Source organism: Elgaria multicarinata, chromosome 9, assembly GCF_023053635.1.
Source record: "Elgaria multicarinata webbii isolate HBS135686 ecotype San Diego chromosome 9, rElgMul1.1.pri, whole genome shotgun sequence".
Classification (NCBI taxonomy): Eukaryota; Metazoa; Chordata; class Lepidosauria; order Squamata; family Anguidae; genus Elgaria; species Elgaria multicarinata.
In genome coordinates this window covers 51,560,221-51,580,907 of record NC_086179.1, presented here as the reverse complement: position 1 = coordinate 51,580,907, position 20,687 = coordinate 51,560,221, and the positions used below count along the sequence as shown (strand labels likewise).

Here is a 20,687-nt window from a genome sequence, read left to right as displayed (position 1 = left end):
TAGCTACAGGATGTTGGCACAATGTTGGAAATGGTCTAACGTAATACCTCCCAACCCATCACTAATCCTCCTATCCTCTCAATCTTTAGCAATGCATACGGTAATGCTCTACATAAAGAATTTATCCTGCTGTTATTGGCTACTGCCAGAATTGAGGTAGTGCAGCACTGGAGAATGATCGAAGCTTATAATGTATCAGGGTGGTTTACAAGGATTTGGCAAATGGCATCAGAAAAATTAACTTTAGACGAAACAGATGTATAATAAAACAAGACCACACTGAGATGATTTGGTATCCTTTTATTTCGTATATAAGGAAACATTCATATGCTAGCAGACCACCTTGTACGCAATATTCATTCTGGAAAGGCTCCCTTATCTAAACCTTTAATTTGTAATACCTCTTGTACATGTAACTGAAGGTTACACCTATAATATGCAAGACGTGAATGGTGGAAATTGCATCTGTACTTGGAAATTCTGTCATATTGTTATGTTGATGGAAATTCTGCCATATTGTTGCTTATGAGTTATATTGTAATAGTACATTTAGAAACTAAATAGAAATGAATTTAAAAAGAACTATAACATCGTAAAACCCTTCTAGGTTTGCATCATTAGCGTGCTAAGGGATTCAATCCCAGGCTCTACTAACATGCAAGTGAAATTTGAAAACACACAACACAGAGGAGCATTCATACGTGCTCTCACCTGCAGCCTTAAGAGGTACTACCATTTCAAGGAAGTTGCCTCATGAGATTTCTGAACGTATAGTTAGACTCTAAGACTAGTCAGACACTTCACTTCTGAATGCCAGAACCAAATGTTAACTAGAACAAAATATTAGTATTTCCATTTCTAAATCCTGTGATAGAACCATTTAATTTAAAATGCCTCAGAACTGTCTTTACAGTTACATCTGCCCAAGGCATATATCTTTTGCTGTATCAACATGTGCCAACTACATGCAATGACGCAATTGTGTTTTTCCTGTAACAGAAGTTACATTCCCACGAGGGTATTAGGCATCTCACATCTATTGTCTGTTGACGTTATGTGCCTACTGAGAGGGGGGAGGAACAGTTTGGGGGCACTTACGTTATCAACCCACAATGACATACCTAGCTATACAGGATTAACATGTTTTTACACCAGTTCTCCCTTGACATCATGAAGTGCTTGTTTAGGCAACAAGAACTCTCAAACCATGCTTCAAATGCCTCGGGGGAAGCAAAACATAGTTGCATTTCAGTAAGCTGTGAAAACAATCATTTTCTCCACAATCTTCTAAATACAAAGCTTTATTAAAATCAATTGACAGTGCATGTAGAAGTGTACTTTAAGGCTTGGAAATATGCAATTCTTTAAGACAGTGGTGGGGGACTTCCAGCACGTGACGCAACCCAGAAGGAACACTCCCTTATCTTTGACCTCTCCCTCGGCTTAATCATGACAGGGAGATTAAAGGGGGGGGGGGCTCCAGACTGAGCTGCACAGCCTTGGGGAGTGCTCAAGGTTGCACATCTCCATATTTTGCCTGCCCTGCATCCTCCCCAATAGGGGAAGCAGCAGGGTTGCCAAAACCAGCAAGGCACTGAGCTGGCACCTCCTTGAAGTGCCAGCTTAGTGCATGCTGGCACTGGCCTTGCTCTTCTGGGGAACAACCGTGACCAGTGCCAGCGTATGGCTTGCAGAGGACTTTTTCCAGGGTCAATGTGTCTCCTGAAGACAAAGCAGTTCCCCACCCCTACATTAAGTCAAAGCAAAAGTATCAGACATTAGTATCAGTTTCACAGTAATTAGTAGCTTTTAAGTTGTAACTATAGAAAAATCTCAGTGCAATGGTATTCATGAATCATTGAGCATGAACAAGAGCACCAGCTCCCTGGCCGTAGCCAAATCCTTTGGGGCCAAAGTTCTTTGCATAACAACCTGCAAGGATAAAGGGTTCACCATTAGTTCAGTGCCGTACGTTTTGTTGGTTCTAAGTAAAATCAGGGACTAAAGTGAACAAATTACAGCACAGTTTTATGTTCATCAATATGAGTCGATTTGCCTCTAGGGCCAAAATACTGCTTTACACCTATACAGTTGTCTCTTTGAAAAAAAGGACCTACAATTACAAAATAATAATAATAATAATCTCTTGATTAGTATAATATAACTTCCACCACACAGTAATGATTAAGTTGTTTGATTAATTAATCACTGACTGCCAGTCCAGGTCCAATTCAAAGTGCTGGTATTAACATTCAAAGCCCTAAATGGCTTAGGACCAGGTTAGCTGAAGGAACGCCTCCTCCCATATGCACCTGCCCAGACCCTAAGATCATCTTCTGCAGTTCTTTTCTATGAGCTCCTGCCAAAGGAAGTGGGGCAAGTGGCTACCAGGTGGAGGGCCTTTTCTGCTATGGCACCTGGCTATGGAATGAGTTCCCCAGAGGGGTTCAGCTGGCACCTACGTTATACTCTTTCCAACACCAGGTGAAGACCTTTTTATTTTCCCAGTATTTTAACATTTTACCATCCTAGTCTTTTAACTTGCAGTTTTAAATCTGTATTTTAAATCTCTGCACTGCTCCTTGTACTTTTATATTGTGGTTTAAATTTTATAATCAAGTTGTATTTTATGGTTTTAATTTTTGTGAACAATCCAGAGAGCTTCGGCTGTTGGGCGGTATAGAAATGCAGTAAATCATTTATGAAGTAACAGTTTTTCAACTTATTTATTTAACTATCCTCCAACTATCACTTGCATTGAGAAAGTATTTTGGAATGTTTACAACAAACCAGTTGAATAAATGACTTTAGGCTATCAGCCACCCTTTTCCTTCCTAGAATCAAACCCACAACTCTGCCCTGGAACAGTTTCCCTTATGCCCTTTGCCTTAATCTTACCTTTGCAGTAGATTTCACCCTCCTTCTCTGTCAGAGTTGTTGATTCAAGACTTTTCCCACACTTGGCACATCGAAAACAGTTTTTGTGCCAAGGCTAAAAAGAGAGCAAGTTATTTCAACCTTCTGCATTGCACCAGTCAACAATTTTTGTTTTTCTTAGTTTTCAATAGGTAATATAAAAATGCACTCTGTATCTCATTTTCCATATTAGGTTTGTTCACTAGTAAAAAACATTCGGATACAGATCTATTTGAGAAATTGGATTTGACCAGCCACCATATCCAGACATATACTTCTTTCTTCTGAAAGAGATCTATTGCATTGCCTCTATTAAGAGCAAGCACCCCTACTGTAATAAGTCAGGATTCTAAACTACAATTAATTTACCCAAGTGTATGACAAAGGATTTGCAACAAGATGCCACCTTACCTTTCCAGCTCCTATTACTTTCTCAGCTGCATACACGGAATCACCACATCTAGAACATTTCTCTGATCCTCCAAATTTCTGGGCAAATTTTGAAGTATTTGGACTTGTTGTAGGTCGATGAGAAGGTGCACTAAAATTTTAAGAAAGTGCCCTAATATGAATGCCTTGTCACACTGGACATAGTCTTGATCCACTAAGCTTGAGGCAAAGGGTCACCGTCCCACCCACCCCAATCCCAATGTTTTCAGTATAAAAAAATCCAAGTAGTTAGTGCACACATTTAGACCCACTGGCAGCCTGAAAATATCTTCATTAAGCAGTCACTCAGAATACAAGTCAATAATTGATCCTCTTACTTTGGATTGTTACACAGTAATTTCATGGAATTCATCCCATATAGTGGTTCCTTACTACATTTTGAGTTTACTCAGCTCTGGCCACCATTACTCAGTGGTAACATTGACACCATTATAGCAATGTTTCACAATTTACCAAGTGATTAACCAGAACCACTTGTTTACAATCCAGAGTATTCAAGTGGTTCATGGCACATTTCTTCAGTGCCCCTAACAGATCTGCGCCCCAATCCTATAAACCAATTCAGCTTTGGCTTACAGCTGCTTGTGCCAGTATAATTAAAGCAGTATCCTATATGGGCCATGCCTCTGACCCATCTGCCAAACTCCTATCACGTTAATTCTTATCACATTCATTGTAAGGTGTTAGCAATGCTTATAGCTGCCACTTCTAGGCAAGAAATAGCACAAGACTGCTAGCCATGGCCTTGTGCCAAAATTAGACCTTTGTCCTCAGTCTTGCAAATTTGGCTGTCCTGGGGTAATAGTTCTTGGCTAAGATTACTGGCTCAACTGCATACTAGTACATGGCTGTGCCTCTATTTGCTGCCCCGTTGAGCTTTCACAATGCTATTTGTATGATTTCCCTCCGTAATGGCTAAGACTACAAATATGCACTGCTATAAATGTACCCATTTAAGCAAGTTTCTCATTAGGACTGTTCTAAACTTTAGTAGAACTTGAAAGGCTGAGTGTTAAAGAAACATGAATGCCACCTCATCTGGCCAAGTTCTGGCTTGGTATGATAAGCACGGCTGCAGCATCCACTGCAAATTCTTTAAAGTGTATCCCTTCTAAAGATCGAAGTTTGAGGTGGCCTCAGCAGTCAAGGGTTCTCATCAGTAAAGATGGCCTGAAGTCCTGCTATGATCAATGAGGTTATGATGAACTACATCACTTTAGTTTTAAGATAAACACACTTTATATAACATTGACATTTTACATTCCAGCCGTGAAGGCCAGAAACTCAGCTGAGATGCAAGATCAGAACTTTGAAGCCTCTGTTGAACAGAAGAGATTGCACAGCATAGAATACATTAAATTGTTCACACATAGTACTGAGCTTGTTGCTCTGCCTCCACAATGTTACAGGTTACTAAGGAAAAGGCATAGTTGCTGTTGCACAAACCCCAGGGTGGATGTAAGGGAAAGTAATTGAAGCCTAGTGCATGAAGGGAAGATGTAGTTCACACAAGCACATTCCCATAGTGCCAAACCATGGTTTGGTGTTGCATCTGAATTGAACAAGTATGCTGCCCAACTCAGCATTAAAGAGATTTAAGTCATTTAGTTTAAACAGAAAACAGTCCCACAACTAACAGCATTCCCCAGCCAGCATGAGTTGTAGGACTTTTTCTGTCAAACAGGCATAGGATTACACCCTTAATATGATTAAGAGGTAGAGCCCTACTCCTTGTTTAAATACACACCACCTGAGTTCACCTGTGCTTCTTCAATCATAAAACCATAGAAGGTGCAATCACTATTACAAGCAAAGTAAAATAGGGCTGACTCATTTTCTCATACTGCTGTTTCCCCTGAACATACAAAACCAGAGTGACCTTTATGACTCAGTTTTGCGCAGAGAGGTCAAAAGTGGTTTGCATTTAGTAAAAAATATGAGCCTTAAAGTAACACATTACTCAAGAAAACCTATGAGATGGCGATTTCTTACAGGATCAAACAACCTGCTGCAGTTCAAGTTACAGCTAGCTAGAAGTGAACAAGCGCTGCACTTACTTGTCATGCTTGATGCCCAGCCTTTCACCTCTGTCCATATTGAGAGTGCCTGCTCCTTGGCCATAACCATATCCTTTTGGTCCATACTTCTTTCCATAGCAAGACTTGCAGTATACCTCTTCATCATGAATGGCTACTGTTGTACTGTCTAAGTTTTTCCGGCAGACCACTGGAGAAAAAGATTGCCCTTTAAAAGCAGTTCTCTTTTACAGATGTCTATTTAGATATAGGAAAACATCAAGTGCCAGATGTTCTTGTTTCTCTTGCCTGTGGTAATTCAGTAAACTATATAGCACTATTTAAAAATTAAAGACAAGGCCATTTCTTTTCAATCACTGAATTATATTTTGTTCTATGAAGGGACTTGTCCTTCCTTCCCTTTCATGACTGACATTTACAGAATGGAAACTTAATGCAGTTTAATTAGCAAGTCTGCAAAGAAGCCAGGAACTGAGGTCAGCATTTTTTCCTTGTGCATGTTAAAATCACACAGAATAAGCATCTATATTTGTGCCAACATGTTTAATTATGCAACCGTTCCCAAGTCCATATTTATTTGACAAAGCATCCATAACTAGGTGCCATGATGGACTAAACCTTTTGGATATTCATCTACTATTATTACGTTTGAGACACTAATTGGAACATTATGCCAAATGAAATCCACATCCTGGAATACCAGCAGTAATCTATTACCCATATCTGCTTTTACAGTTTTAGGTTCCTTGTTTTGTTGTCTGGGAGTGAGGCCAGTATGTCTGAGAAAATAAAGACAGTTTTATATGAACAGTTACCACAGCTGAGTCCGTGGTGTTCTCCATGCACACAATTGTACAATGATAGTGCTTATTTTAGGAGAACATGCTTAAATCCACACCACTGAAACGCAGACAGTGGCAAATGCGGTATTGCTTTGAGTGTGTAACAAGAAATCAGCACTTTGGATGCATGGTAGTACAACCAAAGACTTGCCTTTAAATAAAAAAATAGATCCATCCACAATCAAAAGTGCAAAAGCTTTTGCATTTAAGCATTCACATGAAGACCAAACTAGACATGATAACAAATGCAAATGCATTGACACTCAGTTTTTGCAAATAGAATCCATGAGTATTTGGGCAGTGGCTATCAAGACTGCAACAAACCTTGCTGCACAGATAATTCCCTCCCTCGCCCACCCCCCAAAGCAAAGCAAAAATGCCTCACAGCTATTAGCAAAAATTAGCAAGCAGCGATACACCTCCATCTTCATATCTAGTTTGGCCATCATTTTGTCACAATCAAAAGGAATGCTGTGTTATGGAAATGGATTTAAATTGTGGGATTTGTGCGAGGTGGGTGGGCTTAAATTTTAAACGGAGTAGTGCCACACTTCAGTTTTCATTCCTTTCATCTTGCTGTAGTCAATGCAGTAATACTTTCGTTCAGTTTCTAAGGGGAAAAACATTATTAGGCCTCAAACTTACTAGAAGCCCTGCCATGTCTGGACACTCTTGCCCTTAATCCCACAATTACAGAGGGCAGTTGAATTTACATATTCCTTCATCATGGAGTACTTGATCTATCCTTAGAAATCCATTCCTTCATATTTTACAGGACTGAGCTTCATTAGAAACATACCAAAAATAAACGCAAAAGTTTGAGATTATTCCTTCTTATTCTCATCCCTTGCTGTTTGCTAGTGGACTTTCTTGCTAGTGTCATATTTGACAGTTATTAGCAACTCTCCTGGGTTTTCCTAAAGTACAGCTACTGGATAATCTAGTGTAACCCCCAATCACTTGTCTATCCATTTATTTCATATAAGAGTTTGGGTAAGCTACTATCTACACTTTTTATCTCATAACAGTACTGTTATTTATGGCAGTTACATTACTAGGCAATTATTTGATATGATCCATTGTTTAGCATCTTTTAATGAAGAAGCTTTTCAGGACAAAAATTCAATGCTTCAATAAACTGCTAGGCTGAAACATAATCACATGGTCTCTGCTCATTTACGACAATCTAGAGTCTCCTGTGCCAAAGCCCAACAGAATTTTGGCTCCACTATGCTGAAAGAGAAAATCAACCAGATCATTTAATTAACTTATTTGGTATGAGTGAGGAAGAAAGCCAACTAGTGAATAATTTCTCACAAAATGATATTTAAAGTGTAAACTGTTTGAACGCATTTACAGTGTGAAAACTAGCAATTTGATAATTTGATCTTTGTATTTTGTTAGCATGCTTTATTTTATTTATTTATTTATTTATTTATTTTATTTATTACATTTTTATACCGCCCAGTAGCCGAAGCTCTCTGGGCGGTTCACATATTTTAGAAAATAAGTTCAGGTCAGAGTCAACTAAAATGCAGGCTCTTTTTTCTAAAGTGACCTACATGGACCAAGGAGATACATGGACCATGTGCTGGGCTACAGCTGAGGATGCTGGGAGTTGTAGTCCAACAAAGGCACCGGGTTGGGGAAGGCTGAGCTAGTGTAGCATTTTCAGAGATAGCACCATTCCTATCTTATTGTGGTCCTTCAATGTTCTTAGTACTATATAGGGCTGGTTCAATTCTTCCAAAAACCCTTCCCAAGGAACAGCAGGAACCATTTGAACTGCTAACAAGCTCAGTTATAAGACACACAAGTAGGTCTACCTCTGTTGTCAGAAAACGCACATCTGCTAAAGATATGGTCCTCAAAATCATACTAGAGATAAGGGTTTGTATCGAATGTTGGTCAAGAGTTGGCCCACTGATATGAATGATACTTAAGTTTGGCCAACACTGGATATATCCCAATGAATTCAAACTTGCGAAAGCTAGTTTGGTATCTCATGGCATTCTGAACTCTGTTCTTTGTGACCATAAGGTGGGGGCCTGTAGAGCTGAAGAACTAAGTTCTGTCCCTCCTGCCTATGACTTGCACTGTTCTACCACTGGCACTTCAATGAGAAGAGCTACAAGAGTACTTACTACAAAGAAAGCAGCATCTGTGGAAGCTTCTCCCATCACATTGAACCTCTTCTGCATGGTACACTGTCCTACCACAGGCACCACACTTGTTTCCTCCTCCCCAGTTTGGCATTCTGAGTCTGCAGAATAGATGCTAGCAGTTAACAACAAGGTAAAGGATGTACATTTACACAATATAGCCACTACCTTAAATAGTTGTAAATATATAGAAACAGAGGGTTAGATATTGAATATGGTCTTTTCCCCCCTTCTGCTCCATCAGTTATAGCCCAGAGTATTTGCTGATCAAAGTAAGCTTTAGCACATCTTGGAACAATGCAGCACTTAAGTTTAGTTTAAGGAAATGAATTGTCAATACAATTAGATTTCCATAATAGCATTTCATTGATCAAGGATGTGGAAGGCTTGGGTTCTGCTCCTTCTCCACCAAAAGCCCTGCCCCCTTGCCTGGAGTCTACCAGGAATTCCCTCAGGGGAGTGGCAGCTGCACACTCAAGCCAACATTTGCAGGAACAATACATTAAGATCTCCAATGCCTGCTTTGCCTTCTGCACTCCTATTTCCCAAAACGTAAAAGAAGCTTATTTCTCCAAATATCTTGGGTAGTAGACTACTCAGTTTGGCATCATCCAGCATCAGTGCAGCACTATTTTGAAACCTCCTTCTGCCCCCAAAGAGGGAACGGCATAAGGCAGGGCCATGATTCTGGAGACTTTGAATAAAGACTACTGGGGATGAAAAGGAACAAGGAATGTTATCAAGTTCTATTGAGCAAGGATGCAGATGGCTTTTTTTTTTTGAAAAAGATACAAACAACAAGTCAGTTTGTCTTCCAGCTGATGTGACCACACAGTGAAAACAGCAAAACAAATTTCATTACTTGAAAAGCATTAGTTTGCCTCATCATAAAGTATTACAACATTGTCAAATTTACATAAAGTTTATATCCTGCCTTTCTAGGCAAAAATGCACACTGAAGGCAGCTTACAGTATTTTTACACAACAGAAGTATAAACAAGCTGAAGAAGCAAAACCAGGTAGAGAAAAATACCTCCAAATGCTTGCTTAAAAAGAACTTAATGCCTGCTTGAAGAATGGGCAATGAGAAGGCCAGGCAAACCTCTCTGGAGACAGTATTCCATCATCTGTGTGTCATGACTGCAAACTTGCAAAGATCCTTTCTCTTGCCCCACCAGCCAAACGTCTGTCAGAAGTGGAGACAAGGGCCTTGGCTGAGCAATTCAACTGAGGTCATATGGGAAGCCAGTTTTTGAGATACCCTGGTCTCAAACTGTTTACTGCACTTAAAGGAAGCAGTGTGCAGTGCACCTCACTTTGAGCCACTGAAATGGTCATCTTGTTCACCCATCTTCTATAGCAGGCATGGGGAACCAAGGGCCAAATTCAATTTCAGAAAAGCTCTTGGGAGGCACATTCCAGTGGTTGCCAGGTCCCAAAGGCAAAAGGGACAGGGCCAATATAAAAAAATCAACATATTTTAGTTTAAAGCTCTTACTGCCAGTAAGTCTTCAGAGAGGCATTTCAAGCTTTTTAAAATGGGGTGGGGGGACTGCATAAAAGCTGGGGAAACACCCAACTTTCAGTGTTTGGGGGGAAGGGGTGAGACCATCTGGGCAACCCCTGAACCCATTGGGACCCTAGGAGGACTAGATTCAGCCCCTGGGTGCGAGGCTCCCCACCTCTGTTCTGTAGCTAGTATTGCTGGAATTAAAAGCTTTTCCCCATTTCTTTTAGATTAAAGCTGATCACAAGAATTGTTACAATCTATTAGAAATCTCATTTTGCTAATCTGTGTTAAGGATGCTAGTATTCTTAATTGTTAAGGAAGTTCCAAGTATACCCAGTTCCGACCACAATGCATGTAGAAGGTGACAGGCGATCAGTTTTTGCCAGTTTTCTGAACGGAAAGGCAGTTTGTATGTGTATCAGTTCCTACATATCAAACTGGTAATTCAGTACACAGACGTTGTTTTATGCCAGTTTTTCCAACCTGGTGCCCTAGAGATGCGTTGACCTTCAACTCCCAGCACAACTCAGCCAGCCTGGCTGGTAGGGTCATTCTGGCACTTGTAGTTATACACATCTGGAGGGCAACAGGTTGGAGTGAAACTGCTTTATGCCATTGTTTTTCCTCTTCTTTGAACATCCTAACAACATGAATAAGATTATATTTCATGTAGGGCATTGCTTCTTCTCAAGAGAAGCGGGATGCTCCCCTTTTGTTTCCTAAAGCTCCAGTGGCACAGCGTTCTACTAATTTAAAGCCAGAAAAAATAACATATCTGTCCATATCTTTATCTTGCAGCTTTTCTTGTTTCATGTTGTAATGAATGGATTCCCATATTATATTGGGAACCATGCCACTCACAAGAGCAATCCACAAACCTGCCAGCCAACATGAGAAACCGCAGCTCCTGGTTCACAACTCAGCTGCCACCCCTCCCATGAATTCTGTTCCTTCAAGATTATATACTGTACAACTGAAATAGCGGAGCTGCTGCCTTGCAAACAAAGGTACTCATGCAAACCCACAGTTCCATGTGTGAAAATAAATTCTTCCCGTTACAGTGTGAACCTGGCCAAAGTCCTAATGATCTGGAATAAGCATAAAGAAAAAGAAAAAAACAACAACTGCCTGCACACAATGTTGAAAGAATCCTAAATAAAGCACTGCTGTTCTACTGGTTTTAAAAGCTTGAACATGGGGTTCAGTTTAGTCATTATGGAGAGTGACCCAGTAAATCTTACAAGGAAAGGCTGCTAAATAGTAGAGTGTTCATTGTTCAGAGGTAAACATTCTTGGAATGCGGGAAAATAAGATTAATTATTAATCCAAAATTGGACATTAGTGCATTCCCTATTCAACAGTTACAGGTCTACTGTGTGATACATGTATGACTTAACTGCTCAGTTTTAGGTAGAAACAATAGTTTTAGTTACTTAGCACATGCTTTTAAGAATCTCAAGAGATTCTTAACCTTAGATTTTATTTTATTTATTTAAAGCATTTTTATAGCGCCACCTCACCATTTCTGGTATGGTGGCGCTTTACAATCACATATAAAACAATTCCATTAAAAACCCTCAACCCACATGTTTTTATTGTATTTCAGTGTGTATTTTATGTTTGTATTTCTGTTTGTATTTTATGTAATGGTTTTGTGGCATGTATGTCTATGATGTTTGAAACAATACAAATCATTAAATAATAATAATAAAAAGAAACTCAAGAGGTTAATACTGTTTTCCATGCTTTGGCATTATCTAGTGCTCAAGATAGATTGAAAATGTTTCTTAGTATGTCGTATGCTAGTATTACTTTGTTGTTCTTACACCACTGGAGTCTAAAAAGTTAGGATTCATTACATTTATCCAAGGGTTTGGCTGCACTATTATGCAGCAGCTAACATAAATCAGGGAAATAGGACCCCCAAGAGGGATACAAGCAGCATTCCCTTCTCAAAACCTTTGCATTTTAAGGTTTTCCCATTTTACATCATCTCCTGAGGAGTAGGAACTTTATTTTAACTAGTTTAGTTGTTGTCAAAACCAAAAAAGGAACAGCAACATCCTAAGCAAATGACAATCTATATACAAGTTTTTCCTTCTGCTTGGATCCATCTACTCATGGTGCCCCACTTGTCTTGTCAGGATTCAGTTTTGATTTGCTGGTCCTTATTCAGTCCATTACCATTTCCAGGCACTGGTTTAGGATATCACTGCTCATGTATATGCAAGATGCTTTGCTCTGCCCTAGTATAAATATTCATGTTGGTATGGAATTGTCTCCTCTAGCCAATTTTCTCAAAAGATACCCAGAGAAGGGGAGGAAAGGAATCAACGTTTAGTAGCAATTGCCATCCTGGAGGTCCCTTTCCTTCTACAGGCCACTGTAGTCACCCCTACTGTACAAAGCAAGTACAGAGAGATATATGCTTGTAAAGTCTGGTGGATGGAGCTGTGAATTTAAAATGATAGCTATCGGAAGGAAAATTATGGCCACTGTTATTTGCACTAGCGTTTACCATTACAAAGCTATATTTTAAACTAGTATGACAACTGAATGGGAAGTACATATTCATCTTTCTAAAAATCTTGAATGCAGGACAGTCAGTCAACATTCACTCTCTAACACCAACATCTCAGTGCTTGAGTTACACATGTCCACTCATGTGTTCTATGCATTCCAGCCTTGTCTTGAGTTACTAAATGTCTCAGCTTTAGATTTAATCATCAATTTCTTTTTCCAATGAGCTCTTTTCTAGTAAATGTATGGTCATAAAGTATAAAGGAAGTAGTGCAGGTGACACAAAGCCATTGCCAGATGTTTTATTCAACCATGCTCTGTAACTTTTTTAAAACTCAGTTCTAAGCTACCATTCTCCAAAACCCTCCCCCAAAATGATCAAGCTGTATTCAGTGCTATTCTGCTCCAGTTCAGTTTTGCATGGAGTGATCTGGATGTAGCCAGCAGGGCAAGGTTGAAAGCTCTTTCAGTGACCCATTTGCAAACCCATATTAGTACATATTAATCTGCATTTACAAAGATGTCACATTCCACCATTTAATGGTCACATTCCACCATTTCACAGTAAGCATTTAATCTTCTGATTAGAAAAAATACTTTGCAAAAGAACAAGTTAGGTGTATGAGTTTTGGCTTCAATTAAAAACTCCATTCTATACTGCTCAGAGAATAGTACATGGTGAAAGCCAAGCTTCTTACAGTGCAACTACCCACAAATTTAATAGGCAAGGAATAACTACATTCAGGTTTTACACTATTTTCAGAGGGTTAAAGATTTATACATGTCTGGCAGAAGCAGTCAAGATACTCAAGAAGAACTTGTGATGCTCACCTCTCAAGCATGCAGGAAAGCTTGAGATTCAAGCAAAAGAACTTGTTATCTTCCACATTTAAATAGTTGTTGCTTTAGGACCAAAGGTCTAGCAGTAGCTACAACAACCATGGCAACCATCATTTTTAGAGACTGTCTACTTCCATCTGCCAGCTCCTAGTTATAATATCAATAGTATCACCTTAATTACAATGTAACTTATTTGGGTCCAACAGAGATCTTGGTAATCAAAGCTGCCTGGAGACATAGCTGATGAGCAGTGTAAAGTAATGAGTGTAATTAACAGTTTAATTCATTAAGAGCTTCAGTGTTACCTTTGGATCTGAATGACTTGTGAATCTCTACAATGTGCTATTAAAATACTATAGCACTGATTTCTTCCTCAGTCCATAATTCTTAAAGGAAGTGGAGTATTCTCACACATTCAACTTACAGGAGATATCTCAGAAGCCACCAATTCATCAAGTGGGTCAAACCATAATACATCTTGAACACAATTCACTTCAAACAAAGTCCCTCTCTCTCTCTACAGAAAAGATCCAAGGTGGATTACAGCTCCAAAGCTACTTTAGAATTTTAAAGAAGAAAACATGTTTGCTAGTAAATTTGCATTCAGCGCTCTACTTGTTTAATTTATTTGCGTTTTTATGTTTATGGCTATATTTTTTAGATCTTATTTTGTGATACACACTTCTGCAATGCAAGTTGCCTTGAGTCTGATTGTAACAGGAAGGCAAGCTAAAAAAGCTAAATAAATGTATAAATACATAAATTTAGTTTAAGTTACTCAAACAGTTTTAAACCATAAAAGATAACTAACCCATCAGCTGTCACAGAGGACTTCATCCAGTGTAAGAAATATTCTGCTTCTTAGCAGCCAGGTTGTAGAACGAGTTCTATGAATCAGACATGATAGAGCCAATGAATTATGCAACTATCTTCAGGAGCTGGTAGCATTAAATTTTCCATACTCCTTACTTTCGCAATTCCTCATGACAGAACCTGTTCTATATGCTGAGGAATAAGAATCCATTCTAAAGAATGGGAATCAATTTTCTTTAGAAGTAATTAAGGAATTTCGAGAGTGTAATTTCAGAATCTATTACTCTTGCATTTGTTCTTATTTGTTACAAGATTTTGTATCCTGCTCTACAGTGAGAAAGCCTTCCAGCGCAGCTTACGAAGATTTTACAAACAAAATCCAATCAAAATGGTTTTAAAAGTGAGAGCATTGCATGTGATTTACAAATCCTTGCATCAAGCAAAACAGTCACACATTTTGCTTCTCACAAAAGCACTGGCTGAAAAATAGAATATATTACCAGCCAAGATTTACTACTACTACGCCATATTTACCAATGTACACTTCTACCTTCTGGATTCTGGGTCCAGACAGACACTAGAATAAAAAGAATCCAGGGCCACCTTCTTTAAATTGATTTTGCAGCAAATCTTTTCCATTTAGTTTCTCAATAGGTGTATTATTAGGAGTCTGAAATTTGCTATTATCACATCTTCAACCTGGCAGTAACTATGTTTGGGGTCAAATGAGTTAACATTAGCAAACAGGTGATCTGAACTTGCTGTCAATGCATGTGACTAAACTCCATTACCCCATCATTTAGCTTTCTACTAAGGGGTTTACAGCAGGTAGCTGTACTTCTTCTAATTAATCCAAGTCTATTTAAAGAGGCATTTCACAGAACAGGAAGATGGGAACCTCCACGAGATTAGTAGACAGGCCAAATAAACAAAACAGGATTCACACCACACTACAAGTGTTATTTGTGCAGTTAAGTGTAAGACCTTCCAATTTTTTTAACAGTATAGCAACAAGTGGCTGTAAATCCCAGTTGAGGACTACTCGATTATAACAAAGAGATCCCCACAGCACATGCACATTAAAGCCAACAAAGTTTTTAATCCCAACTGTTAGCTGATATCACTAGACCCAGTAGCATCATTTAGAGTCCAGGGCTACGTGAGCAGAAGGCCTCTCAACACCAGCTACTGTGAAACACGAGCGGAAGGGTGTTGCTGTGCTCCTGTCCCGTTTGTGGGCTTTCCAGAGGCATCTGGTCGACTGTTGTGAGAAGCGAATGGTGGACTAGACAATCTACTACAGCAGGGCTCTTTCATTGTTGTAGAAATGGCCACTAAGAAACATTGCTAGATTCTATGTGAAGCCTTATAGAAGCATAGCTTAAGTACTGGCATTTTAAAAAAAAACACTTTACTTAGCAGGCAGTTGGGTTCAACAAGCGGCCAATAATTCAGCTAGTGGGTTGGAGAAGAACCAGGGAAGGAAGGAAGGAAAGAAAGAAAAAGGACTATTACCTTCCTATTTCAGGATAGGCAGTCAATTATAGAACCTATTTTAAACACCAGACACAGGAATAGAGAAGTACAGCGTGCCTCTGAGCATATACAGAGGTTCTGTAGCTTTAATCACAGAATAACTTCAGCAACATGCACACACAATACTAGGCAAGTTTGTTAGTTTCAAAGTTGTAATTAAGGATTATCCCGATCAAGTATGTGAGAATACATATGTCATTGAAATACATTTGTGCCTCTGTGTGAAATGGAACTAATAAGCAGTGACAGCTAAAGTGAAGGTTCCCCAACAAAGTAAGTGGAGGAGAGTGAAACTTTGCTGAAATAGATGAGTGGTTGTCAGCATTTCAATGCATAATTCTTTTGAGTTGCTAAAATCTGTTAGAGGGGCAACCCTTTTCAGTACCTTTGCTTTTTCCTTAAATTTAATCAATGGAAGGAAAAGTACCTGTTACTGCCTTAATTTTCCACAATTACTCAAACTCAAAATTCTCCATACTATAACATTTAAATCACATTAGGGGGGATCTACACTACTGCTTTAAAGCGCTTTATAACAGTTTTGACAACTGTTGGGGCCCAGGACACACTGCATATACAGTTTTCAAAACGTTTTAAAAGTGCTTTAAAAGCAATAGTGTAGATGTGTGTTAAGTTTCTCCCCCTCAAGTATTTCAGGTCAAATGCTGGCGGTGTGTTGGAAGAAAAATTATTATGGAGTACTTTTTTTAAAAGCTTTGTTGTTCACCAACTACAAGCAAAACAACATGCTAAATTATATCACTCTCTAAGGCACCAGATTTTTTTCTGAGGCGAAGTGAAAATTTCCCGATGCAAATTTCCCTAATTTGAAAATCATTACCCTATGCAAATTTGCATGCAAAAACAAAAATTCCAGAAAAAAAATCCAGATCAGCATTTCCAGAAAGCCCACATCACTCAAGCGCCGAGACCTTTCGCTTTAGGAACGAAGCACTTGTGCGAAAGGGTGGGGAAGCGTCCCAACGGGTAACGCCTCACCCGCGCCGGTGGAGCAAACCGCTTTTGACGCCCCTTCCTCAAGAGTCGGAGCCTACGCCACAGAGGCGCGAGCTCCCCATATCCTCCCGGGTATCCCAACTAGCCGCCAAAGTTAACGTAGCCCAGCCGCAAAGGCTAATGGAGGGAAGCGAGGGTGGAAGACGCAGGAGAAACAACCCGCTTGGGAAGCACCTCCGCCAATCTCGCTAGTCCGGCGTGCGCACAAGTTGCTTGGGAAGCCACTTACCAAGAGCGACACACCACCTCCACCAGCAGGTAACGAAAGCGCGCGGCTCGAAAACGCCAGCTGGGTCTCCCTTGGAGCTGTTTATAAGGTCCCACAAGGGGGCGGTGCTATAACGCAGCGTATCCATCCAACCGAGACCTCCCTTTCATCTCTCTCTGAGGCTCCACCGCCCGTAAGGCTCCTCCCCATTGACGTTCACCTACCGTAGCGCTTCAGCTCTGCCCTTACGCCCCTGCCATTTCTGTCCCCCCTGCCGGCCCCGCGCATGAGCGTTCTGAGCGCCCTTGCAATGGCAGCTGTTTCCACATTTCACCGGAGCAGATGCTGCTCAGACTAGAAAATTCAGACCACAAATGCTTTTCATTATTTCGCTTTTCTACTGGTGTTGAGCCAGCTCGAAATGAACTCGGTTTCACCTTGTGAAGTAGAAGGAAGGTGTTCTCCCACCGCTAGCTCTATCGAAACGTTAGCCTCAAACAGCGGATGAAGAGGTAAACCAGCTTTACCCAAGCTCCAGATGTGTTGGACTACAATCCTCAGCATCCTGGATGCTGGGAGCTGTAGTCCAACACATAGAGAACAGCAGCTTGGGGAAGGCTGAGGTAGACCAGCTTTTGGGCTGTGCCAGTTGCGAGGAAGAGTTACTGCTTTCAAGCAATCCAGCCCTGGTTGCAGCATTACCAGAGGCACGATCCTCCAAGGTTCTCTTTATGCAAGGAGAAGCAGTGGTGGCTCAGTCGTAGGTCATCTGCTTTGCCTGCAGAAGGTCCCAAGTTTCTATCTGCAGCATAAACCATCGCAGTGGAGAAAATCCTGCCTGAAACCCTGGAGAGCTGCTGTCAGTCAGTGTTGACAATACTGAGCTAGAGGGACCCATAGACTGACTCATTATAGGGCAGCTTTCTGTGTGCTTATTATGCCAGGTTTAATGTCCAGTAGAAAAGTCTTTCATTGCATGTGGTGGGAGGGATATTTTGACACTCTGGAGAATTGCTACCAATGTGAGCGTTTGAGCAAATTGGGTTAGCTAGAATCTAAATTAGCCTCCCCCAACCTGTTGCCCTCCAGATGTGTTGTCTGCAACTGACTCTCTATAAATTAGCTTCATATGTTGATCTTCTCTCAGAGCTGCAGTTCTAGGATGATGGGGCAAGCCATATTTGGTTCTCAACTCTATATGATAAATACTTTTTACAGATTGAGACCTTCACAGGATCAGGATATGGCCATTGCACAACTGTTTCCTGTCTTAGCATTATGGCAAAGAATGTGGTAGCCCTGATGCAGAAGAGATTGTTGTTTAACCCTCACATAACCCATTCTTGCAAGGTTTGCACAACATGACAGCTCTTAAGCATGGGTTGCATATTAAAAATTGTGGTCGCACACTCCCCCACACCATCATGTGGGTTAAATAACCCTTGGTGGGCTGTCATGTCATGCGAAGAGCCCCATAATGTTCAGGTTCAGATGTCACAGCGTATCCTCTGATTGTGTCGACTGGAGCTTGCATATACAAAGCGGCAGCAGCATGTGCTATGGCAAAGGTGGGTTATTTTACCCTCTATTTGCCACTCTTGCGTGCAAACAACCCAGAGGGCTGGGTTTCATCATTGCAATAACCATCTGGGTTTATCCCTGGGTTGTTTCAGAAAGCTGATTCAAAGCAGAAGTGACAAGCAGGAATTGGCATTACATGTAAACCAAGGGCTTGTCTTGATGAGGGGTTTGCCCTGGAGTGGATCCACAGTGGCATCAGGTCATCTACATGAAGCCATCCAGGGGCAAACCCCCTGAAGCTCCGGTTTTAAAAAGTTGTGTACTTACCTCCACTTTCCCCACTTCTAGTGAGGCAATGATGGCATCTGCCATCTGTCCTTGCTTTGGAGCTGTGGCGGAGGCCAGTAGCAACCCCTGATTGGTCACCATGGCCGGACAGGAGGAGGGGGAAGGATTGGGTGGCCCAGCAAGCCTCAGTGTTCGTAAAGGTAGAAGAAAGTTAAACAAAAGATTTAAAAGTGTCTCTTGTTTATGGACCATCCATCCAAAGGGGAGAAGGAGGGAGGACCCTTGGTCAATTTAAAAAAAAACTTTTTCTAAGCGCACAGTGTTACAGTTATAGGGAGGCGCGGAGAAGGACTGCCACCTCTCCACTGTGCACGCTCATCCTCTCCATTTGCTTCCTCCCTTTCCCTTCAAATAAACAATGGAGTGAATGGGGAAGGGGCGCGAACAAGCCGAATGGGCGCTGGATTGTTCACACGTCATTGTGCAATTACAGCAAAAGGTGAGGGGATTAAAAATTGGTGTGTGGTCCCCCGGATTATTTACAAATTCCGCATTTGCACTCCTTGTCATCAAGATACCACTGGAGGAGGGCAAATATGGGATGACTAATCATGAGGCATAAATGCGACCTTGTATAGACGTGGCCCAAGTCATATACTGAACTGACATTTTCACTAATGAACTCCCCACCAACGTTTTGGAGTTGTATCCAGTTTTATTCTAGTTTACATTGGACTAACATTGACTACAATCTTTTTTTAATGTTGTGAACAGTTTAAAAACTTTATTTATTTATTTTTATACTTCCGAGGCTGAGTTTCTCTAGCTGTAACATACAAGCACAGGAGTGCTCATGTAGCCCTTTGAAAAACTGCAAACACAAAGGAAATTATTGCCATTGGCCTGAGGGCAAAGTCCTGCCATTTTGTGAATCTTTTGCCTTTTTGATTTTATTTAGTTCTATGAGGGCTGGGACTTGTCTCTCTCCAGCACTGAAGCAAAGACTAAATAAAAAAGGAGAAGCAGTAAACTTGAATATGGCTTTCTCCATCATACATAGTAAGACTACCTTCTGGAAAAGAGTTATCTCCTTGATTAAACTAAAAGGCCCTAATTCAGTCTACAGGGGTCTATGCCAAAAGAGCTTTTGAGGATCAGCCTTCGTATCAGCTGAGTATTTCAAAACACAAGGGCCTCTTTGTTTTATTTTGTCACACAGGCATAACTTCTGAATAACACCGCAATAAAAAACCATTGTGTTCAGTTGAAGGTAGGCATGTCCTTGCAAACCGTTTAATTGCTCTAAACTAAGTGAAGGAATATTGGGGTTGAATTGCAGAGACCCATTTACACTTGAATGCAACAGCACACTCAGCAGCTACACAGTATAAAATTAATACTAAGATGACTTGGTTGGAACTGGGCAGTGACACTGCATAGGAGAGGGCATTCAAGGGCCAAATCAGAGGCTATTCATCAGTAAACTCAACAGGAAGCATTAAAAGGATCAGAGCCTGTAAACAAGAAGCGTTTAATACACATTGAAAGGGACTATTACTGAGTGGGACTTACTTATGAGTAAATATTATAGTAGAAATTATAGATATGAAAGTAGCTCTCTTTGGTTTCAATTATGTCAAAGGGACTTTTTAAATGATAATCATCCCCAATGTTTTTCTATGCTATCCAAAGCCCAAAGGAAACTTTAGCTGTACAATATTCAACCTTGCTGCCGAGGGTAGGAGTACACTGTTAATCTCACACTGAAAGGGAAAATAATTTTGCTAGCAGGAAGAGGCTATTTCATGGTCTCAGTTAGGGTTTTGGGGAGTCCTAAAAGAAACTACCCTAAAAGACTCCAGACTCATATTTAAGAAGAGCACAGACTCATACCTCATACCCCTGACCCATCATCAAGAAGACTCTGGACTTGTGATTTTATACAGTTAATGTTATGGCACTGTAATCTCTCTGAGACTTTAGAGAGCTGGTTTTGCAAAACACACACACACACAAAAGCAACAGACT

General features: G+C 40.5%; 2 protein-coding genes across 2 annotated transcripts in view; both read right to left on the bottom strand.

The window, feature by feature from the left end:
* Positions 1 to 20,687, bottom strand: part of OSBPL8 (oxysterol binding protein like 8) — a 324,479-nt gene that overhangs the window by 200,111 nt on the left and 103,681 nt on the right. The window lies entirely within an intron of this gene.
* Positions 286 to 17,015, bottom strand: CSRP2 (cysteine and glycine rich protein 2). The gene is made up of 6 exons (XM_063133850.1): positions 16,872 to 17,015; positions 8,389 to 8,507; positions 5,424 to 5,592; positions 3,328 to 3,457; positions 2,899 to 2,992; positions 286 to 1,932 (listed from the first exon to the last, which is right to left on the bottom strand). Exons 2-6 carry the CDS (start codon positions 8,498 to 8,500, stop codon positions 1,856 to 1,858), a joined length of 582 nt encoding a protein of 193 aa, XP_062989920.1. The 5' UTR covers positions 8,501 to 8,507; positions 16,872 to 17,015; the 3' UTR covers positions 286 to 1,855.